A 22,792-nucleotide genomic window follows, 5' to 3' on the forward strand; every position below is an offset into this window, starting at 1 on the left:
AAGTAAGCTTCAAGTGAAATTGATACATTACCTTGTGCATCTCCACCAGTTAAAGATACCACCCCTGGATGGAGGAAGAGTACTTCCAGAGAAGATGCCACATCTACCTATGAGACAGATAAGGCAAGTCAAGACGACACCACACTCCGATACTTAGAAGTTTCGTGATTACGAGATCATTCTCCCATAATATTTCCTAATGTCATTTGTAATAAATCATTCACTTGTACTCACTAAAGGAGAGCTTGAACCTATGTACTTGTGTAAACCCTTCACAATTAATGAGAACTCTTCTATTCCGTGGACGTAGCCAATCTGGGTGAACCACGTACATCTTGTGTTTGCTTTCCTATCTCTATCCATTTATATATTTATCCACACTAATGACCGGAGCAATCTAGCGAAGATCACAAAAAGCGACCGTTTTCGCTACCTAGGATCTATCTTGCAAGAGAACGGAGAATTAGATGGAGATCTCAACCATAGAATACGAGCTGGATGGATGAAGTGTAAGAGTGCATCCGGCGTGTTGTGTGACCGTCGTAGGCCACTGAAGCTCAAGGGAAAATTTTATAGGACGGCAATAAGGCCAGCGATGTTGTATGGCACAGAATGTTGGGCGGTGAAGCATCAACACGTACACAAAATGGGTGTAGCGGAGATGAGGATGCTTCGTGGGATGTGTGGGCACACGAGAAATGATAAGATTGGGAATGAGGATATCCGAGGTAAAGTAGGAGTAGCCGAAATTGTAGGAAAGATGAGAGAAAATCGGCTCCGGTGATTTGGACATGTGCAAAGAAGGCCGACTGACGCTCCGGTTCGAAGATGTGACTACGGGACAGAGGTTCAGGGCCGAAGGGGTAGAGGAAGACCTAGGAAAACTTTGGAAGAGACTCTAAGAAAAGACTTAGAGTACTTGGATCTAACGGAGGACATGACACAAAACCGAGCGCAATGGTGTTCTAGGATTCATATAGCCGACCCCACTTAGTGGGAAAAGGCTTTGTTGTTGTTGTTGTTGATGACTTCTTGTATTCTAAAACGAGTCTCAACAGTGATTTCGACAACTCCCTTCACTGATTGGAATGCGAGAAGCTATAAATCAGAAAAATCAAGAATAGAGGGGAGAGAAGTCATGGTTCATAAGAACGAAATCAACATCAGTAATTCCAATTCACATTCCAAAGTTAACAGGACATCTTCATGCCCACGAGAAGAAAATTACCGTTTTACCCCCCAAAAATAACCTTTCTGTATGGTGATGCAGACAAGTCTGGTGTGGGTTTCAGAAGTTACTTGAAACTAAACGATGGAAAAATCACCATCATGGCTTTCATTGAAGTTATAACAATCCAAGTCAAAACTACAAAAAGAAAAACATATAATCTTGAGACACTTTCACGAAATCCGAATTTTTACAGTGTCATGAAAATCGGCATCTCAACTACAACAAAATTACTACTGTAAAGTTTGGAGGCTTGGCTGAAGAGGAGTCAAAACTCATAGCAGCTACCAAGGCTTCAGGTCGCCCACCGGCCCTGCTGTCCAGTTCAGGATCTTCTCACCTGGTTTCAAGAAAACATCAGGGCTGTGCGGCAACTTGCGCGCGAGTCCATTCAGAACTTGGTGGAAAGCATCTCCTGATTCGGCTGGCTGTGGGAATAACATTGCTTGCTTCATTGAAGGGTTTGCGAGCAATCTCTGCTTCCTCAATATCAGTTCAGGTGGGATTGAAGTGAGTATAGTGTCCAAGTTGGGGACGTCCTTCTCATCAACAAACACGCCAATCTCTTCCCAAGGGATGGCATCGGCAAAGGGTAGAACAATGTCGTCTGCTATGATAACAGGAATGCAGCCAAAAATCACTGCTTCGACCAATCTTGGACTCCAGGGAGCCCAGCCGAGTGGGCACAAACAAAAGACTGCTCGTTGCATGTCCTCATAGTATGTGGTGGGGTGCTCGGTAGAGATGTCAAAAAGCGGATTGTCTTTGAAGTTCTCCCACACTGCTGCTCGTGCACCTCTGTACAGTAAAAAAAGTTAGACCATCTCCTGCCCTGACCTATTTTCATATTAGTGTTATCTAGCAAACCAAAGAACCGAAACTCTCATTTCTTTACATATAGGTTATGGATGAATTACCTTGCATAATAACCACCTTCGGGATCATTTCCCACATCATAAAATAATCCTCGGAAGTAAACAAAGATGGACCGAGGAGTTTTCTCAGGAATTAGGTGGGTTTGCATCTTCTGTGGAGGAGCATAAGGAGGAACTGTAATTGAGCCCTCTTTCAAGCAAACATGATTTTTTTGCCCAAAAGTCTGAACCAAAGTTGCGCGTTGGAGCATGGGAAGAATTCCTCTTTCAATAGCCTTCTCTTCCTGCAATAGTTACACAACAAATTCAGATAATTGACATGCTCAAATACAACAAATAAATGTACATCAGGAAAGAAGTAAGCTCTACAGGCATATCGGAACAAGTTAACATATTCCAATTGGTTCAAATATGTATTCGGACCGTCAAAAAACCATGAGAGAACTAAGACGCAAACCAAGCTTCTAAATCTAACCAGATAATGAAAACATGCTCCAAAGTCATGAGGCACTACGAAAAAATGATCAGCCCCTTCTGTCCGGTTCCAATATGGCCAATTCGAAGAAATAAGTTGTATTGCACTTCTCATCATCCGTGGTGACTTGAAAGGCAACGGAAGGCCATTGGGTGTCAGGTCACAAGTGGTGTATACAGGAGTATAAAACCAATCTGCTTCTTCAGGATTAAGGGTTCGGACGGGGCTAGACAGGAGAAACCGATGCATAAATATCTCAGCTGCAAACATGTGGTTGAGGCATCTGGGATCCTTCTGCAGAATCTTCTTGTTGTATTTGCTTGGAAGCTCATAAACGAAAACTTTCAACCTTCCCACTGGGTCATCATCCAAGACATCACCAGCACTACCTACATTTGGTACAAACGAACCTTACTTAAGTTCTCATACAATTGTATTCCTCAGCAGATTCTGAATCTGTATACAATCGACAGACTTCTAAAGAACAAATCCAACAAATTCAAAAGCATAAAAACGCAAAATTCTTGGTACGTGGAGTTCATAAACATCGTCACAACAGCATTATTATATCTTTGCTGCCCTTCTGGGATCTACAACTCCAGCTAAACAAACCAGCATTACTACGTATGTAACTTGAAAATCGACAGATCAAATCAGAACCTCAAATTCGAACACTAAACTTGTTTCCGAGACTAAGCTAATTATTGTCAAATCAAAATTAAGAACAATGTGTAAATTAACAATGATAAGAGCTAAATCAACACCCACCATTACATATGTCCAATTGTACCTCAAATTTAGATCCAAAAGATATACCAGACCTACGAACACACCATCAATCAAAACCGAAACTTCAAGTGATCAAAACTCAGGTAGCAGTTAAAGGCAGCAAAATGAAATTCGAAATCGAAAAACGGCAAAAAACCCAAGAACAACCGAATAATGTAAATCGAAAAAATAAAGTCTTTCTGTTTCCTACCTGAAATTCTCTCAGTGCGGGCCTGCTCCCCTGAACCAAACCCCACCACAAAGGCAGCAACAAGAAACCCAGCAAAACCCAGCTTCCAAATTCTCATATTTCTCCCCCAATCCTTCTCTTTCTTCAGCTACAAAATCAGGAACCCAGCAAAAGTAGGAGGGTTCTGAAGGTTATGAGCCAAAGAAGCAGATGGGTTCTTTAGTAATCTGGTAAAGCTGCTAGTTGGGACGTCGAAAGCAGAATTGGTTGGATGATTCCTTCAAACTTGTTGGCCTTTTTTTTTTTATTACTTTAAAGTCTCTGGCTACAGCCTTTCAGCAGCAGAGAGAAAGTTCACAAGAAATGAAGGAAAAAAAGGTAAAATTTGGGGTTGAAGAAACAAGGAAGAGAAGATCTCTTCTGGGTTGTTTGGTTTTTAATTTATTCAGCGTCCATGGAGGTTCGATGGCAAGTCCACCTCAGTCCTCGACACCCGAAGACCAAACGTCCCCAACCTGCTCTTTTCTGGTTAGGAATTTACTAAGGTGATGTTTTATCTACGCACCATATTTTACTTTTCACACACATTTATTAATTTTTATTCGTTGATTTTTTTCAATTCATCCAATCCGATGACCAAAAATTAAAAAGATGTATAAGAAGTAAAAAAAACTATGTGGATATCACATTTTTTTACTAAATAATTCATTTTTGGTCAATGAAATAAAATGGAAGTCGTATCAAGTTTGGGTTAAATGCATTTACACCATAAGGTTGGTTTATCTGTAAAATGAGATACGAGGTTTTAATTTTTGCATTTATACTACGTGATTTTTGAAAATAATTTAAAAAATAAAGTACTAAATACTGAAATTGACGATTAGTGACTGCATAAAATTTAGGTCAAGTTTATTGACACACTCCAACCGAGATGAAGGCATGTTCGTCGTTACGTGAGGGTGACGTAGTCATGTGCACAATGCGGAAGCAATTAAGATAAGAAATATACGAGTAAATAAAAACCGAAGTTACTAATGTGCACTAATAAACGGGAAGTGCTCAAAGTGAGATACAAGAGTAAATACTCCTAATCAGAGCATATAAAGTCTAGGTGCAGTCCAATAGGACAAGTACTAATTATACAGTACCAAAAGATGTCCTACTAAATATAAAATTTGTCAGAACAGCCGAAAATCCTCAAACGCCACCAATAGCAAGCCAACCTAAAACCTGGAGGGACGCAAAACAGAAAACGTGAGTTGGTAAAAACAAATGTTTCAAAATCATTTCATTTCTCAAAAGTTCTAACCCCTCGCCGTAAAATATGTATAATTTTCCTAGAAATAGAATATAAGTATATGCATAAATATATATGTAAATATATCAATTCAAATCATACTTCACATATTCATAATCATAAGTATGTCATGCCAAGATATAACAGAGTAAGTAATTCAGGTGTGAATAGATTCATGGAAAATAACATATTAGCCGGAAGCCCTGCATAAGTCTGTACAACTAAATTCATAGCTCATTAGTCAATCTAGCCGGAGTCACTACAATGACCTGTACGACACTATACTACACACGAGTCGGAACACTAAAAGAGTCTGTACGACAATACTGGGTGTAATATAGTTATGCTCAATACTATGCTCTCATGATAGCTGAGCGATAAATCGCTAGTCACCTATGAGTCGGAACCACCTATGATGGCCTATACGACAGGACTGTGCACCTAAATTGGATCCAATGTGAGCATATGGTGTGGGAGGTGACATTAATAACAGGTTTGTACTCTATCTCTAGTAATTCACAATCAACCGGGGTGCAAGTTTATGAGCTTAAAGCTTCTCAATTAATCACAACTTTAAATCACATTCACAATTCATAACTCACATGGGCTTACCTGAGCGTCTACAGCACCACAATTATATATCATGCATCATATACTATTTCATAAACAAAATATAATTTTATATGCATGGCATTCAAGGCATACTTTCATTTAAACACATTTTCTGGGAAAATATCAAGTATATAAGTATATACTGAAAACCAAAAGCCCACTCACTGGTATGTCAAAGGGTCGTAGCCCCCGAGTCGCCCTTGACTGCGCTCGTCCTCGAGATAAGTCTCACCTATATGCGAATTAACTGAATAAACGTTAATTTAAAGCACATAACCAAAACTAACTAATAACTTCTCATACATTGCTCAAATGGGGTGTTTGAATATACCAATGTGATCTACACAACCTCACGAACATCCCCATATTTTTAGAAAAATTTTCCAACCATCCACGCGCAGGGAACCTTAACGAAAACCCTAACTGCCGTTAGGAGTATTCCGTTAAATAGTAACGGAATCCGTTAAACTAACCAACGCCGTTAGGAATATTCCGTCAATGTTGACGGAATATTCCATCATCCTCTACCTCAGAACTCCGCCAACCGTCGTCGTCGCCAGAAAACTGGGAATTTTTCAAACTTCCATTTCTCAGTCAAATTTCATGAAACTTAAACCAATTTGAAGCTTGACAAGAATAGAACACAACCATACCTTTTAAAAGCCCTAAAACCCATAGGATTCGCTGGAAAACTCCTCGACACTCCAGCCAAACCTGCAACTCGTCGAATCTCACTATTCCGACATCCAAAATCTTCCAACGAACCACTCCTAGCCTCGTGAGGACCTCCTTAAGCTACCTAGCTTGAAATCCCCAAAAAATGAGATTTTACGTTTGTATGAATAGTACCTTAATCGGAGTTCAAGAGAAACTAGGATTTTCGAAGGAGTTCTTACCTAAAAATGGTACCATTCAACTTGTATGAACCTCAGAGACACGATGGTGTACTTTAAACCCTCGATCTGCAACTTTCCATTCGTGTTGTTGTTGGTCCGTACGTGAGGGAAGGAGAGAAAGTGAGTCCGAGGGAGAGAAAGCACGGAAGAGAAGAGAGAGGAAGGGTTTGTGTGTGTGTGAGTGGTCCACAAGGTCACGAACCAAAACCACAAAACCAAATTCCAATTTTGTTCCAAAAATTAAGGAAAATGTAAGTTTGGACCACTATTTACATGCATAACACACCACAACGCTCACATTCAAGGGTAAAATAGTCAACTCACGTCATCGATAATTTATTTCGGGATGGGTTGTGACATTTATGCTACATCAGCATATAGCGTCTAATCAAATGACAAAAAAAAATATTGACTTATGAGTCATTTGATAACTATTACGTTTCAATTTTTAGTTTTTGTTTCCACTTTTTAAACATTTGAAAACTAATTTCTTGAGTTTTCAAAATTTTCTTGAATTTTCACTTTTAGTTTTTATTTATTTAGAACTAAAAATTGAAAGTTGCTACCAAACAAATTTTCAGAAAATTAAAAACTAAAAACCAAAACCAAATACAAAAAATTAAAAATTAAAAACGAAATGATTATCAAACGACCCCTTAAAATTTGTTAGCTAAATATTGCTAAAACAATTAGCTTTATTTCTGCGCCAAAATTTGAGTTCTCTTTATAGATGAATTATGTAAAACACCATTCGTGTAAAAGATAGTTGATGTCAAAGAAAAAGATATGCAGGTAGATTAAATGAATGTCCTCATTTATAAAGTTTTCATGTTATCGCAAATAGTGGATTATCCTGATAATTAAGGTATTTTTTTCAACTCATAGTTATATGATTTAAACCTTTTTAAGGTACTCTCAGGCCCCGCTTGTTACGGAGGACTAACTCGGACTAGACTAACTTTAGAGACTAAACTAAATTTGTTTGGCATGAACTAAGCAACATAAGAATATTAAAGTGTTTGGTGTAGTGTTGAACTAAACTACAGACTAGATTATTTTTACCTTTTAGGACTTTTTATTTTTCCAAGTACAACGATATTTTTACACTAAGGGGAGAGGGAGTTTAGCTAAGCCACAATGGGTAGCCTAGTTTGGTATTGAATTTGTTATCCACGAGATTCGAACCTAAGATCTCTCACTTATAAGCGAAGAGGAATACCACCATACTGTAGTACTGAGTGGCAAAATATTTTTAGACTTAGATTTACTTTTTATATATTTTTTATTTTTCTGTCTTAAAAAAACAAAAAACAAAAAAATAATAATTTATCAACCCCGCCATTTTCATCCCGTTAATCTCTAGATGAGATTTTGTCTTTCTGGTCAGACTTAGGGTGGTTTGGTATGGGATCCCAAACCGAAAATGGGATCTCGAATTCCAAACCGAAAATTTCGAGACAAAAATTTGAAGACCAATCTCAAAACAAAATTTCAGTATTCCCAATTTTTGGGAATCCCGAAATATTTTTGCTATTTCGGGATGGTTTGGTATTCCCAAATTTCATACAAATTGAAATGGCAATCATTCATACCAAGTTAAATTAACATGCAACCAAAATAAAATAAGTAACAAACCCAAAAACAAAAAAAAATAAGTTAAAAAACCTAATACGTTCGAAAACTAACAATACAATTTTTTGATTTCGTGTTGAAGAAATAGACACATTTGTGGGAGGTTCGTACTATCAAATGTGGCAATAAAGGGCTATGCTTACTACCTGAGACTACACCAATTATATTGCTACTAGTAGTTAGCAACAATTCAAATGTATAATACCAATTATTTACTTTCGGTTTGGTATGGGATTACCGAAATATTGAGTAGACAATACCGAATCCTGTACCGAAATTTTGGGATCAGTTCGGTATTTCATCCCAAAAATTTCAGGAATTTTGGTTTTGGATCTGGATTTTCGGGAATTTTTTCTAGCCCTAGTTGGACTAAAATTGTCTTATCTTTCTCTCCTTTTTTACGTCTTCTTGCAAACTCCATGATTGTCTGCAAATCTTCAACCCCAAAACCATTGGGAAAAAAATGATTAAATTTTTTGGAGAGTGGGCTTAGTGCAGGCGTCGGGAGATGGAGATGAGGCAACAGGTCGCTCAGGCCCGTTTGATTCAGTTTCGTTATAGAGGGAAATCTGGGTTGTGGGTTCGTCAATCTCATAAGAGAGAGAGAGAAATCAATTTGAAGTTAAAGAGGGGGTTGGGGTCGCGAGACGATGTAGATCCACGAGAGCCATTTTTTATTTGGTGAATGGAGAAGGGGGCTGCTGTTGCTTATGTACGAAGGAGAAAGCAAGATTAGAAAGGTTCTTAGCAATCCCATGCTTAAGGACGGGATTGCTAATACCCTTTTAGCGAGGCCGCTAGTGAAAATGAGTCAGGATTTACCGCTAATAATTACGTTACCAACCGTGGGATTCTAGTCCCAGTTAAGACAGTTCCTCTTAAGACGGTGTAACAAATGGGGCTTTAGACTCATAATATAGATTAATACAAAATATCAATTGTAATAGGAAAAAAATTAATGTTATCACAAATATAAAGAAGGAAGGATATCATCCAATAATAACAATCACTAGCCTTCATGCACGCGTATTTTTTGAATCACGGTGTGCTACGTGCGATTACACATTTTTTGAATCACATTATTGCTAGCCTATTATGAGGCTAAACTCACCCACCTCCCCCTTAGTGTAGATAATATTGTTTGTTAAAAAAAATAAACAATCATTTGACAACTAATTGAATCACATTACTAGGCGCGTATGAAAGACTTTTTTTTATAACCGGCACTATGTGTCTCTTAAGATATTTTGAACGTGTTTAAAAATAAAGAAAATAATATTTAATAAACAACTGATTGAATCACATTATTGCTAGCCCATTGTGAGGTACTAATTATAAAAATAAAAAAAATAAAAAAACTGTACAAAAAAAATTAATTATAAAAAACATTGTTTATATGACGAAAATACCCTGCATTATTTTGGGATGCTTTTGAACTTTTTTGTTTGGGAGCCATTTTTGTCTTACTATTTTTTATGAAGCCCGTGATCCCAAATGGGCTTCCGGTTTTAAATAGTAGTATATATTATTATCTGGAAAGAAAAAAAAATCTTTCTAAAAAAAATATAATTTTATATCATGATAAGTTTGTTAGGTTTTGCATTTCCTTTTGTTTTTTTTTTATGTTTTTGTTTTTTTGTAAATAATCATGTTGTATTTGTTAAGTTAATAATTTGGGAAATTGTGCCACTCAGTACTACGGTCTGATCGTATTTCTCTTCATTTGGAAATGAGAAGTCTTAGATTTGAATCTCGTGGATAGCAAATTTATTACCAAATTAGGTTGCTCATTGTGTAGCTTAGCTAAACTCCCCCTCCTCTAGTATAAAAATATCGATGTACTAAAAAAATAATAATAATAATTTGGGAAATGGTACATGATACATTTATTCTATGATATATTTATACTACCATGTCATGAGATTTTTTATTATTTATTTTCAATACAATTATATATTTATACTAACTGATGAAAAACTTATGTCAGTATACCATGAGAGCTAAAAGAGTTTACTTATAAAAGGAGAAGTTTAAGGGCGTGCAAGATTGAAAAATGAGAGAGTGCATGTGAGTGATTTACTAAATTATCTTTAAACCTATATTTTCATTAAACTTATTAAACTTATGAAGGAAATAAGAGTTAATTTTACTCTTTTTGGTTCTCTAATAATTGTATAAAATAAGTTGGCAAATGTGTTTTATTTTGAGAAGTTCTTCAGTGTGACCACCTTAGCGAGGGTTGGTTAGAAGTGGTTTTCGAATATGAAATGACTTTTATGCATTCTTTTCTCTCTTTATGCGCACTTTTAAGGGTTGTTTAATAATATTTTGACTATTTTTTTTTTACTTTTATATTAAATTGAAAACTAAAATCATATTTGGTTACTTCTAATTTTTATTTATAAAAAAAATTGAAAACAAAAAGCTACTTCTTTAAGTTTTCAAATTTACCCTTAAATTTTCACTTTTTAATTTTCAGTTTTCATTTTTTTTAAATTAAAAATTGAAAGTAGCTAAGATTTCAATTTTCCGTTTAAAAAAATTGAAATCTAAAAATTGACGAAATGGTTATCAAACAACCTTTTCTTTAGGTATCCCTTGTTTATTTAATCAAATGCTATAAATAAACGAGAGTATGATAAAATCATCTTCCTTTATAATAACTAAATAAATTTTTAACATAACAAACAAATTTTTTTTTACAATATTTAGAAGTACTTCTGAATTGTAAAAGCACTTGTGTGGACACAAATTTCCACCTTCTTCTCCTTTAAAGAAAATGCACATTCAAAACAATAACACCTAAGATCAAGGCCAAGAGCCTCACACGCCAACGATGAATGGAGGGAGGGGCGGGCTTTGGCCGAAGAGTCTCCGATGCCAAAATTAGAATTTTAGAGAGAAAGTGTTTAGAGAATTTTTGGGAGAGAATGAACTTAGGTTTTTGGAGAAATGTGAGGCTATATATAGGGGTGTGGCGGCCGTATTTGGAGAAATAGGGACCTGCCACTTATGGTGGAATTTTGGCTCTAATTGCAAGATACTATGTCAAATAATATCGTGCAATTAATTTGGCAAGTAATCCTAATTTGAAAAGAATAATTAGGAGTTACCTTGGTGAAGATTTGATGAGGAGTAATGAGAGGGTTTTGAATAAATATCATTTTGATCACATTTGACCTCGATTGAGCTGTTATTGTCCGTTGCATGCGCATGAGAATCTTGGTGTGCCTCAAGCGTAATTTTGTTTTTTTACCCAAAAGTTCATGTGTCGCCTCCATAATTTTCTTGATTATTTTTTGCTCCACAACTTGTATCTACAAGCAATTAAATTTTTATTGTATCTTTTTGTTTCTCTAATATTATATATTAGATCTGTGACATATTATTGTTTGTCCATATTAAACACCACGCGATGGTGCACCTATCACACCACACAAAATTTCGTTTCATTAACTTCTCCTTCTTTGAAAATCTTTCAATAATTTGTGCTTTTTAGAAAATCTTCAGTTGTGTCACGAATTAATGATATTCGTCACGCAAGCTCTTCAAATATACATTTTATATGCCATGAGTTTCCCATCAAATTATTATGGGAGACAACTGATCTGGACTGATTCCAGTGCAAGCAAACAGAAATTATTGTGACCATCTTCATAAATGCGTTTTGTTGGAAATTGAATATCAAGGTTTCGTAACAAGTTGGACACACTCATGCACAAATTGACATTGAGATTGACTCGCCGAATCACGGGTCACCGACTCACCACTCACCTAATCTACTGCACCCATGGATAATAACCATGCAGTCACACGTGCAATGGACAGCGTTATTTGCATATTCATTTTTAATTTTTGGTCATTGATTTTTTTTAATTCATTTAAATTGACGGCCGATAATTGAGGAGTATGTAAGAAGTAGAATTAAGTATGTGGATAGCACTACCCTATATAATTGGTTTGAGAAGGCCATTAAATGTAGCTCAACCCGAGTTCAAAACGTCTTTGGATCTGTGTATTTGGAGCCAATTGACCAGATAATCAGGACTATTTAAGAGAGCCACACCGTTTAGAGACTTGGTTTTGTGTAAAGCGGACCAATGAAATATGCTAATTATTGAGAGCTGCATAATTTTAATTGAGTGGTCAAGTTTCTTTGGTCCATCGGCCCGAACACAAATTTGAAAAGGATGTACGCTTCCCTCCCGAATCACAATCAATGTGAAGTACAAAATGGTAGCTTTGAATTAAATTGAATTAAATTGTGTGGGGGACTGGTGTTAATTCTTTTTTTCCTCTGGAAAATGGCAATGTTTCACGTCATCACTTTGCAGTTTCCATATTTCTACCTATTTGCCATAAATTTATGAACAACTTAGGTATATACCCCTCTCCAGTCTCCATCCTGCAGATCGAACTCGAACTCGAAATTAGAGAGAGAGAGAGAGAGAGAGAGAGAGAGAGAGAGATGAGTGCTGCTGTGGTTTTGATGAACTCTGCTGATAATGTAATGGAGTTGAAGGAGTTAGAAACCCTAAAAGTAGAAGAAGATGAACAAGTAAAAGCTGCAGCAGCAGAAGTAGTAGCAGCATCGCATGCAGACGACAAGGAGTTGGAGGAGCTGAGAAAAACTCGTCTCATGAGAGTATTTGTCGAAGCCCAGGATCCTTCCACCAAGGTCAGAGAGAGACTGATCATAATCTTATTATATTTCTTCCTAATTCTAACCCTAACCTTAATCATTTCGTTAATTAATTACTAAAGATGATCATATATGCTTGTTTATTCTTAGTTATCTTTATTTCTTTTGTCTGAAGAAATTGTGGGGAGTTGTCTTAATGTCTGAGTTTCGATCTTCTTTTATCTTTGAGGCCTAGGGGATTTCATAAAATACTAACATGGTCATCTTTGACTGTCATTTTTTACAATAATATTTTACATTAAAGAACGGATGTTTAAACAATAGAGGCATCATAGCAAAACGGTGTCGAACTCAAAATCTCTCATTTATAAGTAATGAATACTCACAAACCCTAAATAGTCATGGCATCTAGTGATGTGTGACAATACTCACAAACCCTAGTAGTCATGGCATCTAGTGATGTGTGACATTTTTCTCTAGTTCTCCATTATTTACGTTTGCCCTTTTATACCTAGGAAAAGATTGTTTGGTCAGTACTAATCGAGCCATCATAGCAAAACGGTGTCGAACTCAAGATCTCTCACTTATAAGTAATGAATACTCACAGACCCTAGTAGTCATGGCACCTAGTGATGCGAGACATTTTTCTCTAGTTCTCCATTATTTACGTTTGCCCTTTTATACCTAGGAAAAGATTATTTAAACGTATCTAGTATGATGCGTTTAAAAAAAAATTGCAACATCCTCTTATCATTGATCAAGAATCTTGTACAACAGTAATATCGGTTGATGGTGTTATAATCATAAAAATTTCTCCTAAGCCAGCAGGAACTGTCATAAATTTTGAAATTAACAATGACAAAAACTTGTCCACATCGGAGATGTAACATTATTGACATTCATAGGATAAAATCTATCATTCTTCTTGTAACATTATTGCAAAAATAGAAAAAGAAAAGCACTAAATCATTTTCCTTCCAAATCATATTTACTTACCATGGGAGATGTTAATAGAGCTAATCTAGATCCCAAGCACGTGCCAAAGCTCTCAATCGTTGAAGGTGATGATATACCGTTGATTGATTTGTCTCCTATGAACATGTTAGGAAACATTCCTGAGCCAAAAGGTATCAAGGGGCTTGTTAAAAAGTTAGGCAACACATGTAGAGACTGGGAATTGTTCAAAGTGATCAAATAAGGAGTATAATTGGATAAGCTGTAAAAGACTGAGATTGTTTCGAGCGAGTTTTTTTTATCTGCTTTTCGAGGATAGAAGGAAGATTTGGAAAGATGAGCATACCAAGAATGTGAGAGACTAGAAGGAGTTTGATTTCAATGGAAATAGTAGAAAACAATGAAAAAAATTTCTTTACAAATTTACTTGAATTTCCAATACCATACATAAAGTGACTATAGGGAGGGAATAAAAAAAAATGTTAAAATTTTTGGTGGATGCAAAAGTTATACATCATAAACTTTTTCAAAGATGTACTAAGAATGTATAGCACAGCAAAAATAAACTTATGCAGAAATTATACACTGCAAATTTCATTGAAGATAATGTTTGGTTTCAATATTACTCTGAAGACAATTTATTGAAAAAAATCTGGAATAGTGTGATCAAAATTTACCTTAACACTGCTATTATGAAAATTGGCATGTTGGAGACTTTTTGGTTCAACCTGAATGGAAAAATCAACAAAATTTCAAATGGAAACAGTCAGTATTCTCAAACCTGAAATTGAATCATCATAAATTGAATTTAGTTGAAGCTGTTTATTTTATAACTGATATGCTTGCAAAGAACATTGTTACTAAAGAAGAAAATTATTGTAGAATTAAACAGTTCTTATATCAAAATGAAAGAAAAGTACCTATGCGGTTGTTTATAATGAGCATGGGTAAAGCATTCGCAACTTTATTGATATTTACCTTGGCTGTGAAACTGTAACTTTCCAAATGCACTGAAATAAGTTGTTGGAATTTGAAAAAAAAAAAATTCATATAATATAGAATACGAACCTGCAAAATAAATGAGCATATCTTAGAACTTTAATCACGAAAACACAAAATTATATACATGTCTTTCAATTGGGGTAGCAAAAGTTTATAACTGAGATTTCAATTTAGGCATTCTATATCATTGTGGATCATTGCTCTCTCAGTTTGTGAAATCTAAATCAATCAAAAGAAACGAAAAATATCAAATAGTTTATTGACTTTTTTTAATTTGAACCATATGATGTTATGCTAGATTGAATGGGAAAAAGAAGGGAAAACACTGAGCTTATGATAAAACTTTAATTAGTAGAACAAAGTCGTTGACATTATGAATTTATAAATTAAATATACACACAGATGAATGGTGACGGACGAGTGGCCAATATGGGCAAAACCGACTATTTACTATAGAAAAGAGGAAATAGCTGGGCAAGCATAGAAGAAACCGAGGGGCAAATTCATCCGTCCATTGGTCATCAACAGTACCCCAAAATTGGGTTTTAGTATATAGGATATCAATATAGAAAACAGAGGTCTCTTATGCTGTGAGTTTCAAAACTGTATAGAACATGTAAGATTTGTATACATATACATATATATATATATATATATAATAGCGATACTATTTACATACACGTGGAATGTAGGAAGGAAATTAGTCCTTTTGTTCTGAATCAAGATCACTAATTCCAAAATACAATTGCAAGAACCATTTCCCTATAGTTGGACATCAAGAAGACCACTAATTCTGAAATACAGATTAAATTTCTCTCCATGTTAAAAAGCAAGTAAGCAGAGAGACAAAGGATGTTGTTTCTATTACCAGTAGGATTAGCTTGTAAAGACTTGTCCACTGTGTTCTGAATATTGGTCTCCACTGTAACCACCTTTGAGAACTTTTCTGTATATAATTCCATTGTAAAAAGAAATCCATGTTAGAATGCATATCTATTTATAACACGTTTAATACTTTTTAGTGGACCATGATCGGGATTTTAATGTTGTATGTCAATATATAAAATAGAACAAAGCCACTAACAATCTAAAAATATCATATAATTGATAGCAGTATGAACTTTTGGTAGATAATTTGTAATCAGATTGCAAAATATTGGGATGTCTAGTTCCTGCAGGAGTGTGTTATCCTTAGCAGAGAGGATACTTTTTGATATTTTGTAATTGCCCAGATGAAATCATGGCTAATGCCTCACACATTTGTCATAAAAAAAAAAAAATAATAATAAATAAATGGTCGTACCCAGTGCACAAGGCTCCCGCTTTACGCAGGGTCTGGGAGAGGTGAAGGTACTCAAACTCAAGTGTCCCACATGCTGACATCCAACAAACAAATCAAAACAAAAGATGCATAAAAGGTATTTAACCAACCTACTCTTTTCAAATGGAATTTGGTGTCTGAAAAATGAGAAATTCAAAAACTTTGCAGCAGATATTAAAAAAACAAAAAACTAAAACCAAACACTTACTATGTATTATCACTTTAATTCTAATTGTCACTTCAAGCTCCCTAGCTTTTGACGCATCATGATCATACTCATAAAGCCCTGACATGAAACCAAAATCATTACTTTGACAAATAAACATAACCAACAACAAAAACAACTAAATTTTTCAAAAGGATTATGCCAAAAATTACCAGCCGAGCTACTGAAGACCATGATATCAAGTCAGAAAACTGATTTGCACTGCTCCAACGAAGACACAAGAAGGCCAAAAGTGTCCAGGAATAAGGTGCAGTGATAGTATTATCCTTATTGAATACAATTATATAACACAAATGTATGTGCTTCACTTGATAGGCATTGTAAATTTGTGAAGCATAGCTTTGCAAGATACGTTTTTAGAAGTCGAGCCTATGCATATGAAGGTAAAACGTTAAATAAATTTTTCCATCAGTGTCTTAAGCAAATTTTAGATACATATTGAGATCTCTATAATTGACAGAGGCTTGGAGCTTGTGAAAGTCACATTTTCCATTGATTGAATATCATAAACCACAATTTTATTTAATTAACCAAGAAGGAAAAACAATCAATAACGGATATTATACCTATTATAGAGTGACCTGTGCTGATAGGGTGGTTGCCTCGTTCTGAAGTGTCTGCACCTTCCTCTCCAGCTCATCCGTATACCTCACCTTCCTCTCCTACCTCGCAGCCAATTGCCTATTAGCTAAAATCCTACAAAACCAAAAGGTTAAAAAAACATCAATTTTTCATTCAATTGAATAACATCCGCAAAATAACCCAAAATTCAACACATACAAATATAAATAAAAATTAAGAAACCTTTCCAACAATTGAAAAGAGTAGGCTTTGTGTTCAGAAGTCAAGCCTACAAAGATAAGCATGTTCATTAACTTCATTAACATCCTCCATTTATGACAACCCTATCAAAACCTCATAAAACCATAATATCCCTGAACACCAATCCCGCCCACCGTTGAAACAATTTCACCAGACCCAAATCAAAAGAACCAAATTTTAGCCAACAACTAATCAAAATAACATCACACAAACCCCAAGAGTTGCACCAATTCCACACAAAAGTGTTAACTTGTACGGCAATTACTACAATCTGAATCACTTACATGGCAGGTCTTCAGCAAGAATAGCATTGCTGCAACCAAATTGATACCAATAAGCCGTATGAATCTTGTTGATTATGAGTAACAATTCTCTGGATTAAGCACCACGGGGTAAGATCTGCACTTGTGGATAAAATCAAATTCGGTTGTATTTAATCACAGGTGCACCAGAAAATTATAAAGCTAAAAAATTATAAAACCCCAAGATGAGTTTAAGCAAAACTCAGATCAAGATTCTAAGTGGGTTTATGAAGAATGATATTAATCAGAAATTAACAATAAAAATAAATATAAATAAAAAAATTGAAATTTTCATACCTTTAAGTTTCAAGGTTTTTACTATGGAATTCAAGCAAACCCATCAGATTCTAAGTGGGTTTATCAAAAATAATAATTTAATCAGAAATTAACACTGAAAATAAATAAAAAACACAAAAAAAAAATTGAAATTTTCGTACCTCTAAATTTCTGGGTGTTTACTGTGAATCCAATTGAGAACTAAGGGTGCAGATTGCGAGAGGAGAAGACGAAGAGGGAGGAAGCACGGGTTTGTTTTGGCGATGAATGGGAAAAGCACGTCAATTTCCAAAATAAAAAAGGGAAATCTAATGATCAAATTCAAGAAATATTCAATCTCACAACAATTTTAAGCCAATCAGTTATGCACCAAATCAAATTTTATGAAATTCTAGCAAAATACAACCCCAATAGAACACAAATGGACCATAAAAAAATACGAAATATCAACAACCAAATTCGATAAAGTAACAAACCACAGCGAAAAATCACATATTTGGCTTCTGGGTAGTTGAGAAGAAGTGAGATTTAGGAGGGTGTATTCAATTGAGAATTTGAGAGATTTTAATGGATTTACAAATCCATGGATTTTTATGGAGTTTAATTGATTTGTAGAGATTTCATGTAAAATTTTGATTCAATTCCCTTGAAATCTCTTGGGGAGAGGTGAGATTTGTGAATGCTCAAAATACACTACGAAATCTTTCCAATTCCCTCTAATTCCTCAACTTTATCAAATCCTTTAAAATCAAATTCTAATTGAATACACCTGTAATGTGATAAACTTCTTTAAAATCCTAATTGAATACACCCGGATTTCTAAGGATTTTCATAAACTATCTTAAAATCCTGATTGAATACACATTGAATTTCAGAGAATCATTTAAATTCCTGATTGAATACCCCTAGATTCATTAAAAGAATTAAAATCCCTCAAAATCCCAATTGAATACATCCCTTAATTACCTCTTAAAGGCTAAAGAAATTGGGTACAGGATGAGGGGGCGAGAAGATCGTAAAGCAGAGATCGAAAAGATAAGGAAGCAGGGATCGGAAGGATCACGAAGCAGCGATGGAAGAGATCGATGCGGAGTGTAGAACGCATGATCGAAATCGCCAACCCGTTGCAGAGTAGCTGAGAATTCTGTTGTTTAACTGTGCAACAAAGAGAAAAAACGCCTGATGGAAAACCAAACGGAGGGCATTTTCGTCATCGGACGTCATTTTCGTCCGCGCATTGTCCGTAAACAGTGCAAGCTGGTTTCCGTTTTAGTATAAGAAAATAATTTGGTAATAAATAATAGGTGCTTTTAGATTTTAAGGTTTGAATAAGATTGTTTTTAGATTTTAACTTGAATGGTTTTCAAAATGTAATATAAGTCTATATTTTTAAAATTTACCATATTTAAGTAATTAGAGTACATTTATTATTTATTAACTTACCATTCGAAATTCTTTACGCACCCATAATTAATGTGTTTTTTTTGTGCTCCAATCATATATATTAATACATAAAACTTTATTCAAAATTCAAATTCTTATTATTAAAATAAATTCAACACCAAAACAAAAACAATTTATACATAACTTCTGGTACCTTATTTTATTCACAGGTACGGAAGTATCGGTACATGGTCCGAATGTATAGGTACATAACTTTAGGTATCTTATTTTATTCATAGTTATGGAAGTATCGGTACGAATGTATAAGTATATAACTTTAGGTATCTTATTTTACTCATAGGTACAAAAGTATCGGTCCGTAAGTGTCCATACGAATGTATTGGACTACATAACCTTCAGTACAATGTATCGGTAAAAATGTGTCGGTACGTAGCTATAGTATTTAAACATACATATGTACGTAATATGCATATACATATATATGGAGAAATTCACGCACAATGAAAAATATATGATAACATATGACTTTTCTTATTATGAGAACTTAATAATAACTATCAATGATAAATAACATTTTTATTATTTATGGGAATTAATATATAATTTACAAACAAAATACACAATAATAATTACAACCTATTTAATTAATATTAAAAAATTACAATTAAATGTCAAGGATTAGAATTAGTTTTTAATCTTAGATAAGGATTAAAATTACAGGAACAATTTATGTGTATTCGTAATTATTTTTTTCAATGTTATAATTTAACTATTTTAATTACAAGTGTGATGCGAACTTGGGTGAAGAAGGTCCGCCCACCACTTCGGTCAACTTACCTAACTCTCATTTGCTATATGCTCAGTTAAACCCAGTCAAGTATTCAAAGTTGTTATGTTATAAGCATTCACAACAAACCCTACTTTTGACCAAACCCTAGAGCGTTGGCGCTCATGGAATTTGAGCCTCTCTACCAACCGGAGTTCGGTGTGTGAGAGATTCATCATGCATTGCATCATTGACAGTTTTGAAGAAGCTAACTCCAGCGTAATCAACCGTTATAGATTCGAAATCATACTCTAAAAAAATGGGGCTACGAGATTGGAACTCGTGAGTACTTCTCAGTATATCCACTAGCTAGATATTTATAAATTAGATAGACGGCAGATATTGTCTGAGATGGAGTGCAAGGAAACCATGAAACATGAAGCAGAAGAAGCAGTGACATTGACGAGGATCCGTCGTGTGAGAGAATTTGTTGAAGGCAAGGATCCATCCTACAAGGTGCTGTCTTGCACATTTTGTAATTAATAAAAATCACTAAATCTTGCGAAAATTAGTGAAAACAGTTGTTCTAATTTCAAAAATCTAATTAATATGTATAGATCATTTTCAGGTTATTAAGTAATCGATTTGCAAGATAATCACTTTTCACATTAAGCTTAGGTACAAAACCAAGAATGAAAGCAACGGTAAATTATAGTAATAATGCTTTTAATTGGAAGGGAAGGATGGCCTGATTTTACTTGAACCATGCCATGCTTTCTTTGCCTGCGTTGATCTTCCCTCATTGATCTTGTATTTTGTTGAGCAGAATCTAGCTATGCCTGCATCAAATTCTGATATTTTGGAATGTGGTGTGTAATTGTGTGCAGGAGGTGGATGATCTCACAATAAGGAGGTTCCTGCGTGCTCGCGATTTGGATATAGAGCAGGCATCTGCAATGTTCCTCAAGTACATGAAATGGAGACGCGATTTTGTTCCTAAAGGTTCTATTTCTACTTCTGAGATTCCAAATCAAATTGCACAGAACAAGATGTTTTTACAGGGATCGGACAAGAAAGGATGCCCCATATCAGTTATCCATGGTTATAGACATTTTCAAGACAGCCTCAAGGAATTCAAGCGTACGTTTTTACTTTTTTTTTTCCGAAACCTTCACGATAAGTAACATTTCCTATGGCTGAAATGAAATCTGATAAGTCTTTCAAATCTAAAAGTCATATATTTTTGTATGTACAGGTTATGTAGTCTATGGACTCGACAAGATATGTGCAAAGTGAGTTTTTCTGTCACTCAACCGTGTTCCTAAGCGATTTATTTTCTTTTTGCCAATGCAAAGCTATTTAATGTAAGAGCGCAAGGATATATAACGCACCAAACATGTATAGTCCATAGATGATATGTTTTATGTGCTGAATTGAACTTCATGTGTCAGGATTCCGCCAGGACAGAAGTTCATTGCCATAGGAGATCTCGAAGGCTGGGGATATTCAAACAGTGACGTCCGAGGTTACCTTGGAGCTCTTTCAATTTTGCAGGTATCTGTTCTGCTGCTTAGCATTACTTTCTATGTACATATAAGATTAAACAAACTTGCTAGTCAGATAATATATAAATTTCTTCTACAGCAAAAGTAAAACTGTTACTAATCGTTGCAGGACTACTATCCGGAAAGGCTAGGGAAGATGTACATCGTCCATGCTCCTCTCATATTCATGACGGTTTGGAAAATCGTTTACCCTTTTATCGACAACAAAACTAAGAAGAAGGTAAATTATCAATCTGCACAAGATGCTATGCAGCATTAGTGTATACAGCACTTCATACTTCAGAATTCAGATCATCTCGCCTCTCTGTGCAGATAGTATTCGTCGAAAACAAAATGCTGAAATCAACTCTGCTCGAAGAGATTGATGAGAGCCAGCTTCCGGAGATATATGGAGGCAAACTGCCTTTGGTTCCCATCTAGGGTGACAAATTGATCAACCATGCCAAGAGGAAAAATGAACAGATTAAAGCTCATGTCTCATTAAGTTCGCAATATGTTTGTTATAATATGTAACTATGCTGTACCACTGTTTGGACCAGATTTTACTTCATCGGCTCGAGTAATCAAGGCTGTTGAATGGGCTGAGTTCTAGACCATTGGATGACAAATTGGTTGAGATAATTCTCAATGTTATTAAAGGATAATATTATGATTTTAATCATAATGATGATCTCTTAATAGTATTAAATTATTTAGACTTACCATTATCTGGAACACAACTGGATGATAAAGCCGTAGCATATGATAATGCTCAATAAAATAAATATTGCAATTGATGAGCAATTAACGTGGCATTGCATGGCTGCACCTATACAAATGAGTGGAAAAGGGAGTCTTTTGTTTAGATTAGGCTACCAAGGAAGGAAAAAGCACAACATGGGCTAAAGTGCTCAGACTTTGGTAATGCATGCACTTGGACGTGAATATGGGTTTAAACATTGCATGGTTATTTAGGATGCTATGGAAAGAGTTATGTGTGCTTGTAAATTGATCTGATTGCATGGTTATTATAAATGGACGACAATCATCAAAGTGTGGCTTTGCTCCCTTGGAAAAATACTCCTAGGAATATTATTTATTTCGATTGGTAGTTCAGGTCACGGCAATAACTTCACAGCGTGTTCATCAAGGCACGTCCCTACAAATACAAAGCAGCAGACGACATTTTGGGACCACCTCCAACTCAACACACAAACTGCCCTACGCAAACCCTCGCTCTACGCGAAACCTCTCAAACATCTTGAGATTTTTTTATTTTCTTTTTCCGCCGACACATCTTCAGTTTGGATAAACAGCACTATGAAGGCAACCGGCGAACACCTTCAGTTTGGATAAACAACACTGTTGCCGTAGAGTCAGCCGACCGCGAAGTACCTTCAATTTGGATAAACAACATTGCGACGAGGCCGACTGGCTATCTATCCAAGTCTCGGTCGAGAAGGATTTTCAAATCCTTATTGGCAGAGGTCATCTCATTAGTCTTCTCGGCGAAGTGAGGTGTTACCAAGTTACTACATTCGGCACCCTGAGAACCGAATT

The 22,792-nt window shown here is 35.4% G+C and overlaps 2 protein-coding genes and 1 long non-coding RNA gene across 4 annotated transcripts; 1 reads left to right on the forward strand and 2 right to left on the reverse strand.

Moving 5' to 3' along the window:
- Positions 1-1,299: 1,299 nt before the first annotated feature.
- Positions 1,300-4,059, reverse strand: LOC126626583 (probable beta-1,4-xylosyltransferase IRX10L). Its single transcript, XM_050295951.1, has 4 exons — positions 3,558-4,059; positions 2,579-2,967; positions 2,146-2,387; positions 1,300-2,026 (listed from the first exon to the last, which is right to left on the reverse strand). Exons 1-4 carry the CDS (start codon positions 3,652-3,654, stop codon positions 1,513-1,515), a joined length of 1,242 nt encoding a protein of 413 aa, XP_050151908.1. The 5' UTR covers positions 3,655-4,059; the 3' UTR covers positions 1,300-1,512.
- A 481-nt stretch (positions 4,060-4,540) lies between these two features.
- Positions 4,541-6,517, reverse strand: LOC126626594 (uncharacterized). The gene is made up of 3 exons (XR_007624734.1): positions 6,342-6,517; positions 6,099-6,244; positions 4,541-4,766 (listed from the first exon to the last, which is right to left on the reverse strand). It is a non-coding gene; the product is annotated as an uncharacterized LOC126626594 (long non-coding RNA).
- A 5,790-nt stretch (positions 6,518-12,307) lies between these two features.
- On the forward strand, positions 12,308-21,954 carry LOC126626585 (sec14 cytosolic factor-like). 2 transcript variants are annotated; one of them, XM_050295953.1, is made up of 7 exons: positions 12,308-12,651; positions 20,088-20,204; positions 20,576-20,828; positions 20,944-20,980; positions 21,140-21,242; positions 21,363-21,473; positions 21,566-21,954. In XM_050295953.1, exons 1-7 carry the CDS (start codon positions 12,340-12,342, stop codon positions 21,671-21,673), a joined length of 1,041 nt encoding a protein of 346 aa, XP_050151910.1. In that variant the 5' UTR covers positions 12,308-12,339; the 3' UTR covers positions 21,674-21,954. The 2 variants fall into 2 exon arrangements, with proteins under 2 accessions (XP_050151910.1, XP_050151912.1); XM_050295955.1 differs by lacking the exon at positions 20,088-20,204 and having other exon boundaries at positions 12,315-12,651.
- The last annotated feature ends 838 nt before the right edge of the window (positions 21,955-22,792 follow it).

The sequence above is a fragment of the Malus sylvestris genome, chromosome 6, assembly GCF_916048215.2.
Source record: "Malus sylvestris chromosome 6, drMalSylv7.2, whole genome shotgun sequence".
Taxonomy (NCBI): domain Eukaryota; kingdom Viridiplantae; phylum Streptophyta; class Magnoliopsida; order Rosales; family Rosaceae; genus Malus; species Malus sylvestris.

What these genes read in the sequence shown, in the direction of transcription:
- LOC126626585 (XM_050295953.1), top strand. Translation starts at nt 12,340, where the DNA reads ATGAACAACTTAGGTATATACCCCTCTCCAGTCTCCATCCTGCAGATC. An exon ending in CAGCCTCAAGGAATTCAAGC is followed by an intron (nt 20,829 to 20,943) that starts GTACGTTTTTAC and finishes TTGTATGTACAG; the next exon opens with GTTATGTAGTCTATGGACTC. An exon ending in CTCGACAAGATATGTGCAAA is followed by an intron (nt 20,981 to 21,139) that starts GTGAGTTTTTCT and finishes TTCATGTGTCAG; the next exon opens with GATTCCGCCAGGACAGAAGT.
- LOC126626583 (XM_050295951.1), bottom strand. Translation starts at nt 3,654, where the DNA reads ATGAGAATTTGGAAGCTGGGTTTTGCTGGGTTTCTTGTTGCTGCCTTT. An exon ending in GAGCATGTTTTCATTATCTG is followed by an intron (nt 2,388 to 2,578) that starts GTTAGATTTAGA and finishes TAACTATTGCAG; the next exon opens with GAAGAGAAGGCTATTGAAAG. An exon ending in GAAGGTGGTTATTATGCAAG is followed by an intron (nt 2,027 to 2,145) that starts GTAATTCATCCA and finishes TTTACTGTACAG; the next exon opens with AGGTGCACGAGCAGCAGTGT.